Source organism: Cibotium barometz, chromosome 63 (assembly GCF_041138505.1).
Source record: "Cibotium barometz isolate CiBa-2024 chromosome 63, ASM4113850v1, whole genome shotgun sequence".
In the NCBI taxonomy this organism is placed as follows: Eukaryota; Viridiplantae; Streptophyta; class Polypodiopsida; order Cyatheales; family Cibotiaceae; genus Cibotium; species Cibotium barometz.
The window spans coordinates 15,171,832-15,193,215 of NC_141108.1; the positions used below are offsets into that span (position 1 = coordinate 15,171,832).

At 44.9% G+C, this 21,384-nt stretch overlaps 1 protein-coding gene across 4 annotated transcripts in view; it reads right to left on the reverse strand.

The window, feature by feature from the left end:
• The window catches only part of LOC147603741 (methyltransferase C9orf114 protein), a 61,735-nt gene that overhangs the window by 12,414 nt on the left and 27,937 nt on the right, over positions 1–21,384 (reverse strand). For all 4 annotated transcript variants that reach the window (XR_015265487.1, XM_086795787.1, XM_086795788.1 and 1 more), the window contains exon 6: positions 16,224–16,296. Coding sequence is in view for 3 of the 4 variants with exons in the window: in XM_086795787.1 (XP_086651913.1) it covers positions 16,224–16,296 (73 nt within the window). In the remaining variant the exon portion in view is untranslated. The remainder of the gene's footprint in view (positions 1–16,223; positions 16,297–21,384) is intronic.

Genomic DNA, 21,384 nt, shown 5'->3' on the forward strand with positions numbered 1-21,384 from the left:
TGAAGGCTAGTTGTATTCAAAAAGTATAATAATAATAAAGCATGGCTGGCCATGTATAACTTCCCCTCTTCTCCAACATGGTAGTCGACGTGGCGAAAAGAAGGTGGCTGGCTGGCTGGCTGGCGAAGAACTGGGCGCCGTTTTGACTCCTTTGTTGGGTGTTGGACTCACACACTCACACACACAAACTTGCACATTAGGGTTAGGTGCAGGGTAGAGAAGCTCACACACAGAAATGAGAGAGAGAGAGAGAGAGAGAGAGAGAGAGAGAGAGAGCCAAAAGTGTGGTATCCACAAAATGCAAGTCAACCCTTGCATGTGTGCCACATCCATATAATATAGAAGTACAAAATATTATATGTTAGAGTGTCCTTTCACACTTGATGTCCAAGGGGAAAAACCACATGGGAAAAAGTGCCCTTGGTTAAGCCTTGTTCACACATAGCACTATCATAGCATATGCCTACAAATCCCCCCTGTAGTGGAAGTGTGAACCTGTACAAGGTAGCAGATCACTCTCTGTATGAGAGTAAGCCCAAAGCTTTGCGGAAAGCTTCAAATTTTTCTCTTCGAGGTAAAGCCTTTGTGAATAGATCTGCAACATTATCCTGTGTAGGGCAATAAGATAAACTGATCTCCCCTGCATGTAGCCTTTCTCTGACATAGTGATAATGAATCTCTATGTGCTTGGTACGTGCATGAAATACTGGATTTCATGCCACGGCCATAGCACTCTGGCTATCAGTGAGAATGGTGGTGGGTGTCTGCCGACACTCACGAAGATCAGCCAATAGTCTCCTCAACCATACACAATCTACTGTAGCTGTAAAGACTGCCCTGTACTCAGCCTCACAAGTAGATGTAGCAACAGCGGGTTGCTTTTTACTCAACCAAGATATGCATGAGCTGCCAAGAAAAAAACAATTCCCACTGGTGGATTGCCTGGTATCATAATCACCAGCCCAATCTGAATCACTGTATGCATAAAGCTGCAAGCTGCCCCCCTGGGATAGAACAAACCAAGATCCAGGGTACCCTTAAGATATCGAAAAATGCGTTTGACTGCTTGCCAATGCTTTATGCCTAGGCTGTGCATGAATTTGCTCAACAAAGACACCCCAAAAGATATGTCTGGCCTCGTGTTACACAAGTAAATGAGGCATCCCACTGCCTGGCTATAAAGGCCGGCCTCAAAAGGCTCTCCAATATCATGCATAGTAAGCCGTACACCTGATTCTACCGGAGTAGAAATGGGCTTACATTCATCCATGTGAAACCTTTTTAGCAAACTTTTTATGTACTTAGTTTGTTGCATAACAATGCCATCATTTGTATGCATAAACTGTATGCCGAGATAGTAGTGTAAAGGCCCCAAATTTGACATATCAAATTCAGCTTTCAAATCAGCTTTGAAATCTGAAATTTGTGCTTTGCTTGTACCTGTAATGAGCATGTCATCTACATACAAGATGACTATGAGAATATCGGCATTGGTTTTCTTCACATACAATGTGCTTTCAGCTGAACTATTCTCATAACCTTGGCTGGTTAGATGAGCATGTATCTTATCATACCAAGCTCTTGGAGCTTGTTTTAACCCATACAATGCTTTGTGCAACCTGCATACTTTATGTTCCTCACCAGGAACTACAAAACCAATGGGCTGATTTACATATACTTCCTCCTGTAAATCCCCATTTAAGAATGCAGTTTTGATATCCAATTGATGCACTTTCCATCCTTTATGGACAGCCAATGCAATCACAGATCTTATTGTGGTCATTCTCGAAGTAGGAGCAAAAGTCTCTTCATAATCTATTCCCTTTTTCTGGGAGTAGCCTTTAGCCACAAGTCTTGCTTTGTACCTGTCAATAGTACCATCACACTTTCTTTTGACTTTGTACACCCACTTTGTGCCAATTACATGCTTGCCTTTAGGCAATTCCACAAGATCCCATGTATTATTCTTCATGATAGAAGAAATTTCAGCTTGCATAGCTTGCAACCAATGCTCATTCTCATGTGCTTCTTCATAAGAAGAAGGCTCTTCTAAATCAAAGAGACCACCCATTGCGAATGCAGACTCCCCACGATGTACATTCAAAGCATGGCTGGAACTAGCCCTTGTTCTACCTGTGAGTGGAGCTGCAAGTTTGCTTTCTTGCAAAGTTTTCAGCAACCATCTTGGCACTGACTTGGCTGTGTCTATGGCTGTTTGCTCTTTCCTGACAAGATCTTCCACTTCTTCCACAGAAGGGGGCTGAATGGCTGGCTGTTCCACATGTTCTACATGTGGATTTTCTTGTGTAGGGGCTGGCTGATCTGAATCCCCCCTGATTGCAATGGGTAAAAGTCCATCAAACATGTCCTGTAAGCCTGTATCATTGCTTTTATACAAGCTGACCATGGGCTGTTCTGAATTTTCAGCAAATACCACATCTCTACTCACAAACATCCTTCGTGTAGTTGGATTATAAAGACGGTATCCTTTGCTTTCATTGCTGTAGCCCACAAAAATGCATTTAATTGCTTTGTCATCAAGCTTTGTTCGGAGTTGTTCTGGCACATGTGCATATGCCAAACACCCAAATGTACGCATATAATCCACTGTTGGCTTTCGGCTATACCAAGCCTCAAATGGTGTTATGGTTTTCAAAGCTTTTGTTGGACACCTGTTCAACACATGAGTTGCACACATTATAGCTTCCATCCAAAATTTGTGAGGCAACTTTTGTGCTTTCACCATGCATCTTGCCATTTCCATGAGAGATCTATTTTTCCTTTCAGCTACACCATTCTGCTGCGGTGTATAAGGATGTACTGTGTTTGATGCCCTTTTGAAGCATATAATCCTTGAATGCATTTGACATGTATTCTCCACCTCTATCTGAGCGGAGTGTTTGGACTTTACATGCACACATATTTTCAGCCATTGCTACAAAGTGTCGAAAGCATGTAAACACATCTTCTTTTGCTTTCAAAGGGTAAGCCCAAGCAAACCTGGAGTAGTCATCAATGAATGTGACAAAGTAAAGATGCCCCCTATGGATGGTGTCCGCATTGGACCACATACATCACTATGTATGAGCTGTAATTTACTTTCAGCTCTAACAGCTCCATCTTTGGGGAATGGTTTCCGTTGCATCTTTCCCAAAATACACCCCTCACATACATGTCTTGGTGGAGACTCAAGAGGCGGCATATTATCAACCATATGATGCTTCTGCAAAAGCATCAAACTCTGAAAATTTACATGCCCAAAACGAGCATGCCATAGCTCTGCGTCATGCATAGCAGGAGTGTGGGCAGCCACTGTATTTGCATCGTAAGTGCGCTTGTCATAGCTGTCCAGCTTATACAAGCCTTTGTATCATGTTCCAGAAGTAACTATTTCATAACCCTTTGATGGGTCTTTTACCAAACACTTCCCGTCTTCAAATTCAACCTTGAAACGTTGGTCGTTTATGGCTGAGACGGAGAGCAGATTTTTCTTTATTCCTGGAACATACAATACATTTTTCATACATATATTGCCACCATTGGCTGCAATAAGTATGACATTACCAATTCCCTTTACTGGATATGTGGTATGATCTGCACACGATACAGTGCGGCCATTTGAAGCATAAACCAAGTGCTGAAATAAATCTTTGCATGAAGTGATGTGGCTCGAAGCACCACTATCAAAATACCATGATGCATTCTGTCTGTCAGATGCAATGCAAGACATATCAGTGTCCGAAGCACTTGGTGTGTCACTAGTGCATGTGACCAAAAAAGTGTACTCTTCCTGGATTACATTAGCTGATTGCTGTGCTTTGTCATCCGAAGAGTCTGCTACTGCATTGCCTGCTTCTTTCTTTTTCTCTTTTGCAATCCTTTTCCTACATTCACTGATGTAGTGTCCAGGCTTATGGCAGTAGTGACATTTGCCCTTCTTTTTGGGCTTGTTTGCATCCCCTTTGTCAGACTTTTCACCACTAGAAGAGGGCTGTCCATGACCAGCCTTGCTAGACTGTTGTCCCCCATGCCTAAAGCTCTTTGCTTTACCCTTATCCTTGGCTGTAAATGCCTTTTCTCCACCACGGTTGCTCGATAAGTTTGCTCTTGTTTGCTCTTCCTGCAAGAGTAAACCCACGAGCTCTTCAAAAGTGACGGGATCACCACCTCCTCTCATTGAGAGGTTGAGAGAGGTGTGAAAGCCCAAGTAGGAAGGCGGTAAAGAATGAAGAGTGTTGGTGACCATCTGTCTGTCTGGGATAACCTCATCAATGTTGAGCAATTGTTCCTGCAAATCTTTCACTTTGGTGAGATGATCTGCCATGGAGTCACCCTCATCCATAGAACGAAGATCCAATTGCCTCTTCAAGTAGGCAACTCTTGCCTCGTTGCGTACCTGATACATTGCTTCCAATGTGTCCCATGCAAGCTTCGATGTCTTGCATGAACGAATGTGTGGAATAATAGTCCTTTTCACTGAAAGGGCTATCAATGACATGGCATGTGCATCTCTAGAGTCCCATCTCTTCTGCTCTTGTGTGGGAGCAGGATCTACATGAGGAGCTCTTTGAGCACCTCCCCTTTGAGGCGTGGCTGCCTGTATGGTAAGTGGGCGTGTGTCATCACCACACACGATGCCCCAAAGCCCTTTGGCTACGAGCAAATTACGGATCATAAAACTCCAGAGGGAGTAGTTAGATCCATCCAGCTTGTCCTCCTAGGTGAGCACACCAAATACATCTGTAGCATTCTGTGCCATGTCAACAAAGTATAACTGCAAGCAAACCAAGCACCAATGTGCACTGCCAGGCAACCAAATGTCCTGTGCAAATGTATGCCTGCAAACCAAAGCAAGTGTAAACCTGCACCAAATTGTCCAATTACACTCAATGTGTATACATACGCGACAAATCGCAGCTGTAATGCCCAATTACATGCTCCAATCAGAAAATCCCCAATTTTTATGCACTCCAATTGCTTCAATGTGCATCTAATCGGCCAATTTTCACAAAAGCCCCAAATTTCTGCAAATGTAAGAGCTCCAATTTGCCAATTTTGACCTCAATTTTGAAAACCCCCAAATTTCTGCAAATAAGAGAGGTTCAATTTGCTGATTTTGACCTCAATTTCAAAAACCCCCAAATTGCAAGCAAAGCAAAATGCCCAATTTTTTTTTAATTTGTCCTGAAATTGATAAATCCCCCAAATTTCTTGAACCTGGCAAACCCCCAAAATTTGTTGAATCTGCCTGCAAACCTTATTTTGTTTACTGAAACACAGGTACCTGGGCAGCCGGGAAGACCTTGTTGAAGGTAGTCGTTGCAGGTGAAGGCGTTGGAGGGAGTTGTTGTTGTAGGGAGTCGTTGCAGAGCACGGATGGCAAGACGGAGGCGTGCAGAGCTGCAGATGGGTGCACACAGGTCACAAGGTGTGCAGAGGACAGCAAGGCGGAGCAGATGGAAGCGGCAACCGTGGGCCAGTCGTAGGCGGGAGAATAGCAAACGGGCGCTGAACGGTGGCGGACCAGCAGAAAAGTGCTCTGGACAGAGGCGGACCAGCAGAAACGGGCGTTGTGCATCTGTCAGGTGAGTGAGAGGCGACGAGGCGCTTCAGACGCAAGCTCCCGTCGCTGGAGTCGGACAGGGTGCGCCGGCGGCCTTGCCAGCGCGGGTCTCGGAGTCGACGGGTGCCGGTCGAGTCGGAGCGTAGACGATGGCCTTGGACTAGCGACGGGCGAGCGGCCGGAGCAGGAACGTCGACGGTGGGGACGGACGGCGGCCGGAGCAGGAACGTCGACGGTGGAGGACGAACGCTAGTCGGAATGACGAGCGCTGACGGCCGGAAGGGTGACGGAGCTGGTCGGCAGCGGCTGCAGAGGAGGTGTCGACGTCGACCGGCTGGGGGCTCTGTCGGAGGAACGGAACCGCGACGAGCACATGAACGGAGCCACGTACGTTGCTGTGGCCGCCGGCTGGGAACGGCGGTGCCGCCCGCGAGCTGGGCGGTGGGCTCCCCACTAGTGCCGCCCGTTCCTGGTGGCTGGATAGAGGAGCTCCAACGGAACCAGATAATCCGGCGACGGAATCCGACGGACAGAAACACAGCGGCGACGGAATTCGACGGACGGAACCACAGTGGCGACGGAATTTTTGCAGCAGCAGAATATCAAGGCCAGCTCCCACCTCTGATACCAAATGTTGGGTGTTGGACTCACACACTCACACACACAAACCTGCACATTAGGGTTAGGTGCAGGGTAGAGAAGCTCACACACAGAAATGAGAGAGAGAGAGAGAGAGAGAGAGAGAGAGAGAGAGAGAGAGAGCCAAAAGTGTGGTATCCACAAAATGCAAGTCAACCCTTGCATGTGTGCCACATCCATATAATATAGAAGTACAAAATATTATATGTTAGAGTGTCCTTTCACACTTGATGTCCAAGGGGAAAAACCACATGGGAAAAAGTGCCCTTGGTTAAGCCTTGTTCACACATAGCACTACCATAAGTGAGCATATGCCTACATCCTTCGCACGCCGACAGGGAGAAGCGTGGAAAAGAGCTGGAAACATTCGAAAGGAAATCTTCCCTCTCCTTCTCCTGCAACCAATTGAAGCGAGAAGAGTTACATCTTTCTTTCTCACTCCTACAGCCAACTGAAGCGAAAAGATTTCTCCTCTATCTCTCTTTCTTGCACCGGATGGACTGAAGCAAAAAGGACTCTCCTTCTCCTGGAATCAACCAACTGAAACAAAAAGAGCTACATCTTTCTTTCCCTCTCTCTCCTGCAGTCTTTGAACTGAAGCGAAGAGTTCTCTCATCAGAACCCTGAGAGTGGCTTACCATACATAGCCGGGTAAGAGTGCGAGTCAGCTTTTCAAGGCGAGACCCGCACATCAGGAGGAGTACGTGGCTCTAGAGGGGTAGCTGTCCTTTTTAGATCCCATCTCTAACAGATTCTCAGCATCGTCCGGAAGGACAAGGATGCATGATATCTTTGGGTGCAACTACAGCTTAGCAGTGACAGAGTCATCCTGTCACCAATTGGCCGACCATTTGGTCCATCTCCAGTTTTTGCGTCTCGTTCACTTGAGGCCAGGCCAGTGCCTCGTGTGAAGAGGCCAGTATTTTGCTGACATGGACGGGAGCCAGACTGGTGCCACCCGTGTGTTAGCAGGATGGTGTCGTATGGACGGGAGCCATTTGAGAGGCATGCTCACAATGGTTAGACACAATGAGGAGGCTCGTTTTATGTGGATGAAATTAGCCAGGCCTGGCTTGAGAGTGATGCATATTGCAATATGCTACTTCCCACTAGAAAAATCAGAATATGCATGCAGGTTGACAGAGAAAGGGGAGACTCCCTATGCGCCATTACATTGCAGAGTTCTCCCAGTAGGGAGAGGTCCTCCTACTGGGAGACTTTAATGCACGGACAAAAGGGGAACAACTGCAGACATATGACTTCCAAGGAGATGCCATTATGTTGTCAGAAATTGACTTGGCTGAGATGGGCCTCCAGAGGGCCAACCAGGATATGGGGAATCAAACATCATATGGTAGACACTTCTTGGAGACGGGGGCTATGCATGAGCTGGTTATATATAATGGGTTGTCCAGATGGCCACAGTCGGACAGCCTTAAATCTTTACCCCATGGGGGAGGCACTAGTACGGTGGATTACCTCATGGGATCTCCCGCTCTTATACCACACATCTCAGACTTCACCATCCCTCCTCCTCCCATACTAGCTGACCACGCATTACTTTCTTTCACAATCTCATGCCCCATCATGGGGTGCCCGTGGGCTAAATGTTCCGCGCATAGATCCTCATGATCTTTTGCTCTCCCATTATGCAGGTTTTTAAGCTTGGCTCCCATTCTTGCCAGTCTTTTTAACAGAGCACTCTGTGAAGGCTTCCCACCCTCCTCGACTACCAACACCATTGTCCCCATCCACGAAGCAAGAGATCCCACGGACCCAGCCTCCCAGGTAACTACAGGACTATCATGATTGGTCACACAAAGGCCAAAATCTATGGGGCAGTACTAGAGGACATGATGAGCTCTATGGCAGAGAGGATGGGAAACAGAGCATCACGCCAAGCAAGCTTTAGGAGAAACTTCTCCACACTGGATCATATCTTTACTTTACGGGCTATCATAGAGGCGGCGAGGTCCTCAAAGAGACATGTGTATTGCTACTTTGTGGATTTCCGCAAAGCCTTTGACGCCGTCCCTCGATCTTGATTGATAGGACGCTTGCAGGAGCTCCAATTCTCACATGAGATGATGTGGGGTGTGATGGCACTGAGGCAATACTTGAAAAGAGTACGTGCACCTGATGGGACCTCGGGAGATATATGTAGCACTATTGGGGTTAAGCAGGGCTGCCCACTCTCACCTACACTCTTTGGCTTATACATTGATGAGATCGCAGTATTTGTGGATAGTTTCAGAGGTAGAGGTTCATCATTGGCTCAGAACGTAGTGTCCATATTGCTATATACTGACAACATTGTCTTGATCTCAGATTCAGCCGAGGGTTTACAAAAACACTTAAATGCATTGGACAGATTTTGCAGGGAGAGAGACCTTATGGTCAATTTGGGCAAAACCAAGGTCTTCAACACATCTTCTGCAGTCGCCTCACGATTTTCTTTCATATACAGAGATGCCCCAATGGAGATTGTGCAAAAGTATGTGTATCTAGGAGTCACTTTTACAGGCCCTTTGTTTTGCATGACCACAGCTACCACTGACCAACTTCCGAGGGGGCACGCCTCCCTAGCCCGTATAGAGAGAGTGTTTCCAAGCACATTTCCAAGAACCCCGCACTAAGTGCTGGCTCTTTGATACTCTAGTATGACCAACGGCTATGTATGGTGCAGCCCTTTGGGGCCCAAGCCTAGGGAAGGATCATTGGAGGAGCATAGAGAGGTTGCAGGTGATGATGTCACGCATGATCAGGAGTAGGCCATCTGTACCACATGACATTCTACATGCAGAGTTTGAGGTGGCCCCACTGGTTACAGATGCCCTTTTTCAAACCGTCACTTATATTCAGCATGTATACATGCTTGACAGACATCGCCTCCCACGACTATCACTAGAGTCCTCTATGCAATTATAGAGCGAGAGGGAGAGGGAACAATCGAGACGAGTTGGACTGCCCTCCTAGTCAGCGACATGGCCACCACCATTACCGACACATGCATGGTACTCTGAAGTAGTCGAGTGGTTTCATGCACAGGGCATACAGATGGACTGTCTCCCCCCGTTTTAGTATAGCGTGGATTCCCCATACCTTGATCTCTCACGTCAAGAGATCAACCGGATCATCCGGTTAGATCTACTCGGGCTACACATACACCACCCACACATGGGTGTCTCCATCAGAGATTGGTAAGATGTGTGAGTTCTACAAAGATCACTTCTTAAGACTCTCCGAGGATGGATTCTTTGAGACGCCAAGATACATACATATACACATGTCACATGCCATGCGTATCACAATCGGCCAACTCAGGGTATCCTCCCACTGCCTCAAAGTAGAGACTGGTAGAGCTGAGGATATCCCACATGAGGAGAGGACATGCACAGTATGCATCACACAGGAGCAATACAAGATGAGGCCCATTATATGCTCGCTTGCCCGGCTTACTATAAGATACCGGGGAGATTCCATTGCCTCTTCCGAGAGGGATTTGGACCACTCACACGGGTGATAGTTCGAGGATCAAAGGTGCTTGGACATGTACTTGATGGAGCTAAGACGACAGAGAGATGTAGTGTTGAGGCAACATGCTGAGAGACAACCCCGCTTCAACAGGACACCTCACAGAGAGCCATCACAGATTTCTTTGTGGTACATACATCCACATCGGAACCTACTGCCCACAACAGTTCCTCTACTACGACATCAGAGCCCACCACCCGTACCCACAATCCAGCTCCACGCCCCAGAGGAGTTCTTAGTGAGAGAGCTCCATCCATTCTGCAAGCCAAACGTCCCCAACCCAGTGCATCAGGACCCTCCACCACACAGAGACCCGTATTCATGAGGTTCTCCGCCGACATGTCACGCTCCCATCACAGAGGCCTGACATTCACTCCACCATCACATCGGTTCTGGCCGAGGCGGGTATCAACATTAGCTAATCACAGCATATCTCACTCTACACAGGATCATCTGTTGATCACATGTATTGTCAGATATTTTCATTTTACTTTTTCTTTTAGTTTTCCATGGCTTAGTATATCCATGGTACCATTGTATTACATTTGGTCTCATAGGCCCTTGGGGTCTTCCATAGACGTTAATATAACTCTCTCTCTCTCTCTCTCTCTCTCTCTCTCTCTCTCTCTCTCTCTCTCTCTCTCTCCAGTATATTATGAGATACGAGGCCGTTTTCACTGCCTGTTCAGAGAGGGTTTCGAACCACTTTCCAGAGTCATGAGATACCAGGATCACAGATGCCTCGGATTATACTTGCTGGAGCTGCGTAGACATAGAGAGGGTCTCTTGAGAGGGAGGGGATCAGAGAGGGAGAGACACCTCCAGAGGCAGATTAGAAACTTCTTTCGACCAGAGATTGAGCAGTCAAGCCAACAGGCATTGCAGCTAGCCCCAGAGTATAGCCGCACCAGAGGTACACTCATTGATCGGGCTATAGAGCTAGGGCGGTCCAAGCGTCCCAAGATGAGAGGCCCATCTTGACACCGGCGGAGACTACAACAGAGGATCGGGACAATACTAGCACAGCATGGGAGACGTCCAATCAAAGTACTCACCATGGAGGACATTGAGGATATCCGCCATCGACCGATGAGAGACATCTTTGGATAGTGATGTATATGATGCTTACCTTTGTTGCTGGAGTTTTGCTTCCCAGATGTTACCCATTAGGAGCTCCTAGTACCTTACTTTTCCTCATAGTTGTTGTTTCAGTTTCAGAGTTAGTTATTTAGTTGTTTTAGCTTTTCTTACACAGACATTGTATCAGATCCACCAATTGTTGTAACCTTTTTGGTCTCATAGGTCATTTTGGCCTTTTGAAGACGTTAATGTCATTTCATTTCTCTCTCTCTCTCTCTCTCTCTCTCTCTCTCTCTCTCTCTTCCCTGTTCGCAGTGGACTGAATCGAAGGGGAATCCTATCTCTTCCTTATGCCCAGCCGGTGTACTGAAGTGAAGCCCTAGACTCTCTCTCTTATCTTCCATCAACTGGTAGACTGAAGGAAGACCTGGTTGCTTCTTAGAGCAAACTAGCTGCACACAGAGTAATCATCTCTCTTCCTTAGCACAGGGCTGGATTCAATATGGTACTCAAGGTTGATATCTCCATCGACCCTATCACTATAACAAGGCTGCATACAAGAAGATACAACAGGCCAACATCTTCAACTCCTTTCTCGCGCAAAGGGTTTGCATACATGGAAGAGTGGCCATTTGTTAATAACATCTTCTCACACACATAAGTTGTTGGTGAATATCTCTGTAATAAAGGTGAGGGACCTGCTGAAGCTCTCCCTCGAGTTCTTTTCTTGATACAAGTACTTTGAAGAAGTATCAAAGAGGAGGTACGTGCACTGAAAATGATGTTTCAGCAAATGTTTTCATTTAGGATTGAGGACCAAGTGACCAAGGCTCTGTAGGAGCATCTTGTTTAGTGTGAGACTGGGAGTGCTTGTAAGATCCACACAGTAGACTATGTGAGACTGGGTTTCTCTTGTGAAATCCGCACTAGGCTGGTGTGAAGCTAGAAACACCCCTTGCATTTGCGCTTGGGCGGAGAGATTTGTTTTACTTTGTTTTCATCTTTGATACTTGGAAATCCAGTGCAAGAGCACCCTCTACATGTATCTATAAATACTCCTTGTAATAAAGTTTTATTTATAGGGAGAGAGGGACAGCCCATTCCGGACCCATGGTGTTGTTAGCTTCTCCAAATCTTTTGTACTCATTAAGTGAGTGTGGGTGAGTGTGGTTGTACTAGTGAAGCTATCTGTACTTAGCATCTTTAATGCGAAGTTTAATATTCTTAGAAATTTGGATTGTACTGCCCACCTCAGTTTCACCATGTGGTCTAGTTTACTGGTCTTCTTCACTGGTATGAAGTGAGCCTATTTGCTAAATCTGTCCACAATAGTCCATATGGCACCATTGCATATTGTATACGAGGCAAGCCCATCATGAAATCCATGTCTATGCTTTCCCAAGGTTCATGTGGCACGGGTAAGGGCTGAAGTAACCCTGCGGCCTTTTGCCTACTGAACTTTACTTTTTGGCAAGTGATGCATTCACGTACATATGCCATAATATCCTTACGCATACTAGGCCAAAAGAAATACCTCTCAATAAACCGAGTGGTTGGCAAAATTCCTCTATGCCCTGCATAAGGTGGTGTATGAGACTCATGCAAAACTTTTGCCCTTAAGTCTTTGGTAACACATAATCTGTTAGCATACATGAGATATCCATCTTTACATACATATGGCATATGTGCTGTCCCAAACTACAAATCAGCCCATAAAGATGCAAAATCATCATCCTTAGCATAGGCATTACCCATCATAGTCAAGTCTTCATGTGATGCGACTGAAATAGCAGCTACATATGGCTTTTGGGAGAGCGCGTCGGCCACTACATTCTTCTTTCCAAGGGTATGAATAATCTGGAAGTGAAACATGGAAAAAAAGTTAGCCATTTGCATATGCTTCTCAAAAAGCTTTGTTTGAGTAAGAAAGAATCTCAAACTTTGATGGTCTATCTTTATTGTAAATTAAGCTCCTTAAAAGGTAGTGTTTACACACCTTTAGAGCATGAATTACAACCATGAGTTCTTGCTCATAAACACCCATATGTTTCTTGCCACCTTGCAAACGTCTGCTCTCATAGGCTACTGCATGTCCCTCTTGATTGAGGACAGCTCCAATACATTTTCCCGATGCATCACATTCAACTGAGAAAGGCTTATGTAAATCAAGCACAATAAACACAGGTCCAGCAATGGCATTCTTAAGTGCTATAAATGCATTGGACTCCGCTTTCTCCCAGATAAATGTAGCCCTCTTCTTAGTTAAAGCATGCAAGGGTGATACTTTATGAGCAAAATGCTTTGTGAATCTCCTATAATATGTGCATAAGCAAAGAAAACTTCGCACTGCATGTACATTCTTGGGTTGAGGCCAATTTATTACTGCATGAACTTTTTGTGGATCCATACGTACACCATCTTTAGAAACAATATGACCCAAGTAATGGCTCTCAAAAAGGAAAAACTCAGTCTTCTTAGCATTTATGAAGAGTTGGTGTTTCCTTAATTCTTCAAACACAATGGTCAGGTGTTTGATATTTCCTTGCTTATTTCGGGAGAACACCAAGATATAATCAAAAAAAATGTGCCAGTGAATTTGCGATGTTCTCTAAAGATGCTATCCATAAGCCTGTTAAATGTGATTGGAGCATTGGTGAGGAGCATTGGTGAAACCAAAAGGCATGACAAAATACTTATAAAGCCCAAATGAAGTACGAAAAGCAGTCTTATGCACATCCCGAGGTGCAACTCAACTTGATGATAACTACTCTTCAAATCTATCTTGCTAAGGCATGAAGCTCCTTGCAAGCGGTCTAAGATATCATCAATGCGAGAAATAGGAATACGGTTCTTAATGGTTATTTTGTTAAGAGCCCTGTAATCAACACACATCCTGAGCAATAAGGGGATGAACTAGGTCTAATAAGACCCTTTTCTAAGAGTTCATTCACCTGTGTCGTGATCTCTTCATGTTGGCTAGCACTAACTTTGACAAGGACAACCTATGCTTTGAGTGCAATCAACTCGGCCATCATTACAGGGATCGTCCGAAGAAGAAGTCTTAGAGGGTAAAGACCTTAGTACATATCATGGAACTACACATGACACATGTCACACTTATCTTATCCAGATATAAGGGGTGGATTGTGAAGGGCGTTGGTGCTATGAAGATATAAAAAGGGGTTTCTCCCACTCATTTAATATTAATGGACAACAATCCCATTTGTTACATTTTTCTCTTTCGTTATTGGCATTCAGTTCAGCCACAATACTTGAACTCCAGTTATACTTCTTTCTTCTACATAATAAAGAACAGTAGTTTTAGGACTCTTGTGTGAGCTGTGCTGCTCTCTTCTCTGTCTCTATTCTTAAACCCTAGCAAAAAGACATAAGTTCTACAGCTGGTATCAAAGCCAGAAAATTACCAATTTTTTTCTTTTCCACCCGTGTGTTTTTCTTGGTTAGGATGGAGCCCTAGTTTCTAGGAGGGCACAAGTTGGGGCTGGTAAAAGTCAATATTTGGGTTTTTTTGGGGTTCTAAAGGCACCAGTATTCTCTAGTAGGTATCAGGGCCTAGGGAATTGCCAATTTTTTCTTTTCCACTTGTTTGTGTTGGCTTCTTGGTTAGGGTAGAGCCCAAGTTTCTAGAAGCACACGGGTCAGGGTGGGGAAAAGTCACTATTTGGGTTCTCTTTGTGCCAGGAAGAGAACTAGTGTCTTCATTCTCAGTCATTTCATGTATTTGAATCCCAATTGTAATACTTCTTTCTTGTACATAAAACAGAACATTAATTTTAGGACTCTTGTGCGTGCTGTGTGTTTCGCTGCTCTCTTCTCTAGCTCTCCGCTCAAACCCTTGCAGAAAGGCACAAGTATCAGAGCCTAGGGAATTGCCAATCTTTTTCTTTTCTCCACCCAAGTGCGTTGGCTGCTGCTTGGTTAGCGTAAAGCCCTAGTTCCCAGGAGGGCACAAGTTGGTTGGGAAAAGTCACTATTTGGGTTCTCTTTTTGCACACACTGAGAACTGACATCTTCATTCTCAATCATCTCTTGTACTTGAATTCAAGCTGTAATACTCCTTTCTTGTACATACTATAGAACAATAGTTGTAGGACTCTTGTGCATGCTGTGTTTCATTCCACTGCTCTCTTCTCTATCTCTACTCTCAAACCCTAGCACAATAGCACAAGTGTTCTACAGAGTTTTGTCAGCACCTAGTGACACATGCGGAACAGGCACAACTAATCTAGGGGCAGTTACAGCAAGAAATAGAACTGTACAAGCTATTGTTGAAGGTGCAAGGTGCAACAGATGAATAGGCTGTATGGGTAGGTTGCACCATCCAAGTTGCACAAGCACTACCAAGACGTGCTCACACGTCCTCTTGACCCCTAGATATCCACCAACAAGCATCTCTTTAAATATCCCTTGACCCACACTAAGGCTTTTAAACATTGAAAGCAGCTTGGAGTGAAGAACCCTACCCTACAATTTGCAATGAGAAGCTATATACAAATGGAGAACTCAAAGTTATTTCCCAAACGTAACAAAAAACAAAGTGCTGCATGAGAGTCTACTAATAAAGCTGCATGAGAGTCTACTCATAAAGCTTCAAATTATCAACTCCATCATGTATAGCATTGACTACGTGCTGTGGAATTCCCACTCACCTCATCAATGCCCAAGAAAAGGTGCAGGTTCATGCATAAACAAATCTTCATAGATAAACCATTGTACTAAGTTTTAATCACTGCTCTGGAAGTGAAGGGCAGATTAAGCCATGACGGGGACTAGCATAGTGCGTGCATGCTCAAACTCACACACACATGGTGGCTGATTGGGTAAATTGCACTGCTTTGGATAGAAAAAATTAAAATAAAACAGCTAGCCGCAAGTTGCAACTTGTACAAAGACTTCAAAAGAAACCTGCATGTCTGCTAATACCGCAGAAAGATAACCAAAGTCTTGAAGCTTGACTTCTTGGCACATCTTGTATTGCACAAAAGCCGTGCGGAAAAATAATTAATCTCATAAGCTCCCTGCTGCCCAAAAAACCCTTCTACTCTCAAAAAAAAACCCACTATAATCTATCACCATTCTTATGGCTCCATGCACATATGGCGTGTGAGAACACATGCACGACAATTCCAATTGTACAAAATAGCACCAAAATAGGTCATTTTAAGGTCCAAAATCATGCATGAGACAGCCCAAAAGACTCGCCTCTCCTTTCTACACTTATTTCCCCCAAGGATCTAGGATAGACCTTCCTATAATGGGATTCTCGGCTTTCTTTTTTGCTTCTTTATTTTAAGAAAGGTCAGTAATTTATACTCAACTCAGCTTAAATCAACCTTGATATAGCATATTACTTCGGATGCTAGTACATAGAAAAGCTGGAAGGTACCATCAGTTCTGGTTTGGCCCATGGCAACCGTCACACGACTTCCTGGCTTCAATAACTGATCAATTAGCACTTCCTGCAAGACACTACAAAAACAGAGTCAGTGGTGCCACTTTATTGCTAGAAAACAATAGGCTGAAAATGACTATACAATTTAAACATCCATTCCAAGCATCTCTTCTGTATAAAGGTTATAGGGTCAATACCGTGTCACCGACAGACCGCCCGTCGCTGCTGGCCAGGCTGGGTGGATGTGGCTCTAGGGTGGCCAAGTGGATCTGGATAGCACATAGGGGGACAGAGAAAAGCGTGGATGTGTGGGATAGAGAAGGTAGAGGGAGACTTTAAAAAAGCAAGCTGTAATGTGTGTGTTCTAAATAAGGCAAGGGACCACGTTTTTTTTAAGAGATGCAAAAGCTTTTCTAAGGTAAGGGTTCAACTTTGGGTCACAAAAAAAGCAAGGAGTTGAGCTTTAAAAAGCTAGAGATTAAAGCTTTTTATAATGGTCAGCTTTTGAGAAAAGCACAAGGCTTTTTTTAATCTTCCATTAAAAGGTCTCTACTCTCATTGGTTTGATATACCTTGAACTCTCTCAAGAAGCTCTCAAGGTGCACAAAGCAAGCTGTTGGTGCCGATCTTCATCTAAGCCCTCGTTCACGCGGGATTTTTTCTCTCTTCACGACCCTTCTCATCATCTACCCCGTCAACAATTCTTTAACCTTTCACTTCTTTCCCGTAACCTTTCCGCCACTCTTTATTTTCTCCAAGTTTGCACGTAAGTTTAGTGTGCACGAGAGATATATGGAGTAAGTGGGCAATAATTCTGTGAAGTCAATGGACTTTGAGCACATAAAGCCTGGCTTAGACCATATCTTCCACCAGTAGATATGCTTGAGAGTGATCACGAAAGCTTTGTTAAGGGTCCCATACAGGATGATAATAGTGAGAACACAAGTGAGGAGCGCATTATCCAGTGTCCCACGTGGGAGGATAGTGTCAAACCCCAAGTTGATGGGCGCTCCAAGCTTTCACCAGTAGATGACCACGAGGTTATCCAATGGTGTCAGAAGGCTATTGCTACATGGGATTCATGTCGAAATCCCCACTTTTTGGTGGGTCCAGGAGTGGCTCAATAATTGTGACTTCCAAGACCTTAAGTTGTGATACTTGTATTTTTGGTGCTTTTGTACAACCCCTACTTAATAAAATTTAAATTGCCAGAATCCACACACTTTTTGGAGTGGCTCAATAATTGTGACTTCCCAGACCCTAAGTCATGATACTTGTATTTTTGGTACTTTTGTACGACCCCTACTTTAAAAAAATTAAATTTTTAGAGGTCTTTTGCCGAATTGTGACAAATTTATTGTCTTGCATGCTTTCTACATTAGTTAACATGGCTTTTGGTGTCCTCCGGATAGCCACTAGGTGGTTGGTGGCAGGCAGTCAATTGGCATACCCCAGGACACAGTGCCGAGTCAGGTAGTCTTGTGGAGTTGGTTATAGTCAGATGGGAGCCCATGACACAAATTGAGGTATGGTGGTATCTTTTATCCTTGACTTTGCATGGATTAGATTGACTCTCAAGTTGACCTAAGGTTTGACCTTGGTGTTCAAAGGAAAATTCGGTTGCTTCAAGGCTACGACATAGGGGGGGAAGTTGGCCATTCCACCTATGATCAAATGCCTACCGCGGGCGTTCTCTGGTGGTATAGCACCAAAGTGTATTCTCATGTAGGATCTCCTGAGGCTTCACAGGTTTCTAATCTAGAATGCTCTATGCTTGGGCATAGTTACTCTACGGTAACTATGAGGGGCAGTGTTAGTCTATGAGTGACAACAAGATAAGGAAATTTTTTGCTTGTACCCGTAGGGTGATTCCTCACACACTCTCGTGATAGCCAAGCGATATTGATGCATAGTGATGCATGAGGCAGCCTTGGAATTGTACATGAGAGAGATAAGAAGTTTGGAACTTCTCCGTCTAGGACTAAGTGCCTAAGACCAAGTTGTGTATCCAAGATTCAGAATAACTCAGTACGGGATGTAGCTCCACATATGATGTTATACTTCCTTGTTTGCTTTGGAAGTAGGGCCACTACATGAGGACATGTTCAGTCCCAATTTGGGGGAGTGAGAAAAAGAGCAACATAAAAGTTACTCAAGTTACTCATCAAGTAATAGACTTTCCACCTATTCGATGGGGCGTAACCCATTGTGTTGGAGGGGTCATCTCCACTGTTCTGGGTGTTTCCCCGTTGTTCCTACACCTCTGGAGGACCTCCCCCATCCTAGGAAATTTTCCCATATTTTCTTGGATTTTTTCCACATTTTTTGGCGCCTTTTTTGGCATATTCCATATTATGCCCCAATCGGCCTGCTTTATGCTGGCCAACTAGGCTCTCTAAGAATGGGCTTTGCCCTCAGTTGTTTCATCACATTTTTCTACATATTCTACGATATTGGCTGCACCTACGGTGTGCCTTGTGCTGCCTACTCCAGCTTTGTAACCCCTCCTTGGTGTATATGATCTTCCTTCAATTCCTAGGCATCCTATATTTGTGAACTTCAGTTCTCTTTCATTGTTTGGCACTTTGTCATGGTATCAGAGCAGTTTCAAGACTTAGGATTTGCTGGACAACACCTACATCTTTTTTTTCCAAAGGAGGTGGGCTGTAAAAGCCTCTACAGGCTGGTCTGTTTTACCCACAGGCTGCGTTTTCTACTCCAGAGGGTTGCGCTTCTACCTAGGTAGCATCTGCTCTCTGCTTGGACAGCACCCTCTACCTTTTCTATCCCACCCTTAAGAATCTTCTCTATCTTTCCTGCTTCTTCAACCTTGCAGGCTGCGTTTTTTGACGCTTCAGAGGAGTTTTTTACAGGATGGCTACAAATACTTTCACCATTTCTCAGTTGGAGAAGGACTCCAAATTTAATGGCTCCAATTATCCCAACTAGAAGGATGCCATCTTTAACCTTCTGGTGGGTCTTGATCTTTGGCACTTCGTCGATGCTTCTACTCCAAAGCCCGACCCCACAGCTAACTCACCACAAACTGTGAATTCCTCGACTAGCATGGATCTTCGGGCACGCACAGTCACTCTCCTACAACTTGAACTAGCCATCTCTCTCGAAAATTTCCGGTATGGATAAAGCTGCCCAAACCTCTAAGGAATTATGGGATGCACTTGCAGCCAGCCGTAGCCTTTTAGGGCTATCTTGGAGGCAGAAAGTAAGTTTTTGGATAACTTTGGAACGTAAAGAACATTATCCAGGTATTGGGCCCTCCTTGAGGGAGTGGCTAGAGGAATATTACCCATAATCGGTGTATTAACAGGTTGATCGCAAGTCGGACCTACATAGAGAGAGAGTGAGTCCTCCAAGATATCCTTGTTGTGAGTCATGTGAGAAGTGGCCCTGGAATCCACAAAAGAGAGGTAGTAGTCTGTGCCTCAGTGGATAAAGTGCACTCTTCGAGTAGAACAAAGGCCACATCTTTGTCTTTGGGTTTGGATTCTTTGTCGTTGGAGACCTTCTGTTTTGACTTTTTCTCGTCGTCTCTCTTCTTCTTGAAGCCTTTTCTTTTCCTTTATCTTTATCCTTGGAGTGTGTAGTAGACTCCTTGGATTTGCAGCCGTTTTTATTACCTCCTTTGGGTTGCCACTTGGGCTTCCCTTTGACTGAAAAAGCTGACTCAATAGGAGAAAAGTTAGAGATCATCATGAGGTCTAGCCTGTCCTGAAGCATGCCAATCACCGCATCTACTGGGGGAAGAAAAGGGCGAAAGACAATTGTTGGGTTTTATGCTGTGTATGCACCCAGAGGAGTGCTAGTGATCATCAGTAGATTACTGGGGCACTTTTTACTTCAGTTAGTGGAGGTTTTTTCCCCCAGTTTAGTTCAGTTTCACTTATATGCAGTTTATAAGTGTTTTGGTCCACCCGGCACATTTTATGGCCGGACATGTGAACACTTATCTTTAGGGTCACTATTATGTGGCTATTGTACTTCACTTTTCATCAATGAAGCATACACAAAAGTCGTGTTCTCTCTCCCTGTTGATTTCCACGCTTGCTTGAAGCTCCTGTAAACCCTAACCCTAATACTGCAGCACCTTCATTTGGTATCAGAGCATTGAAGCTCTACCTTGCCCTGCCCGTACACTGCCAAGCTCTTGTTGCTGCTGCCCGTACAGCACCCGTACACCTCTGCGCCGTACAGTACTGTTGCTGCCCGTACATCTGTGCGCCGTACAGCAGCTTCAGTACCTGCTGCCCGTACTTCTGAGCGCCGTACACCTGTGCGCTTGCTGCCCGTACACCCAGTCTGCGCCGCCTTCAGCTACACCTGTGCGCCTGCTGCCCGTACACCCAGTCTGCGCCGCCTGCAAATCGTCGCCTTCAGTTACTGTACCTGCCCGTACAGTCAAGCGCCGCCTTCAGGTACTGTGCAACGCGTGGCCTTGCTTCCGTACCTGGCGACTGTACAAACCTGCGCAGGCTGCGTACTTGCTTCTGTACCTGACGTGTACATGCTCGCCCAACACAGTACTGTACCTGCCCGTACAGTAAGCGCCGCCTTCAAACTTCCGTACCTTCAGTACCTGCACAGTACTTCCACATCATCAGTCCTGTGAAGTACAGTTAACTGTACTTGCACTTTGGTGATCTGTACCTGCAGAAATACCACAAACTCTGAGTCATTCGGTGGTAAGCATTAAAATTCAGTTTTTGGGCATTTTTATTTTCTCTGTGAAAAATATACAGGCACAACAGGCAGATTTTCTAGCAAAGAACTATACAGGTTTTTTGCACAGTTTGGGTGCAGCAAATTTGGGCATTTTTGGGGTATTTTGGCATTGTGTACGCCATTTGCTGCTCTACTCAGTCATTGGTGCATTGAGCTGCACATTCAGAGGATTGAGAGTGCAGGCATATTTGGGTGAACTGTATTCAGTGGAGTACAGTTATTATCAGGGTTTCTGCTATTGGGTTTTTTGATAAACAGGTACAACATTGTGCGTAAGCATAATGGCAAATCAACAGCAAAGTGATGTATTCACATATTTGTCTAAGGAAGACAAATTGGATGCCACGAACTACTCCTTGTGGAGTTTTATGCTGAAAAATGTGCTTGTGGCAAAAGGTCTTTGGGATTTTGCTAG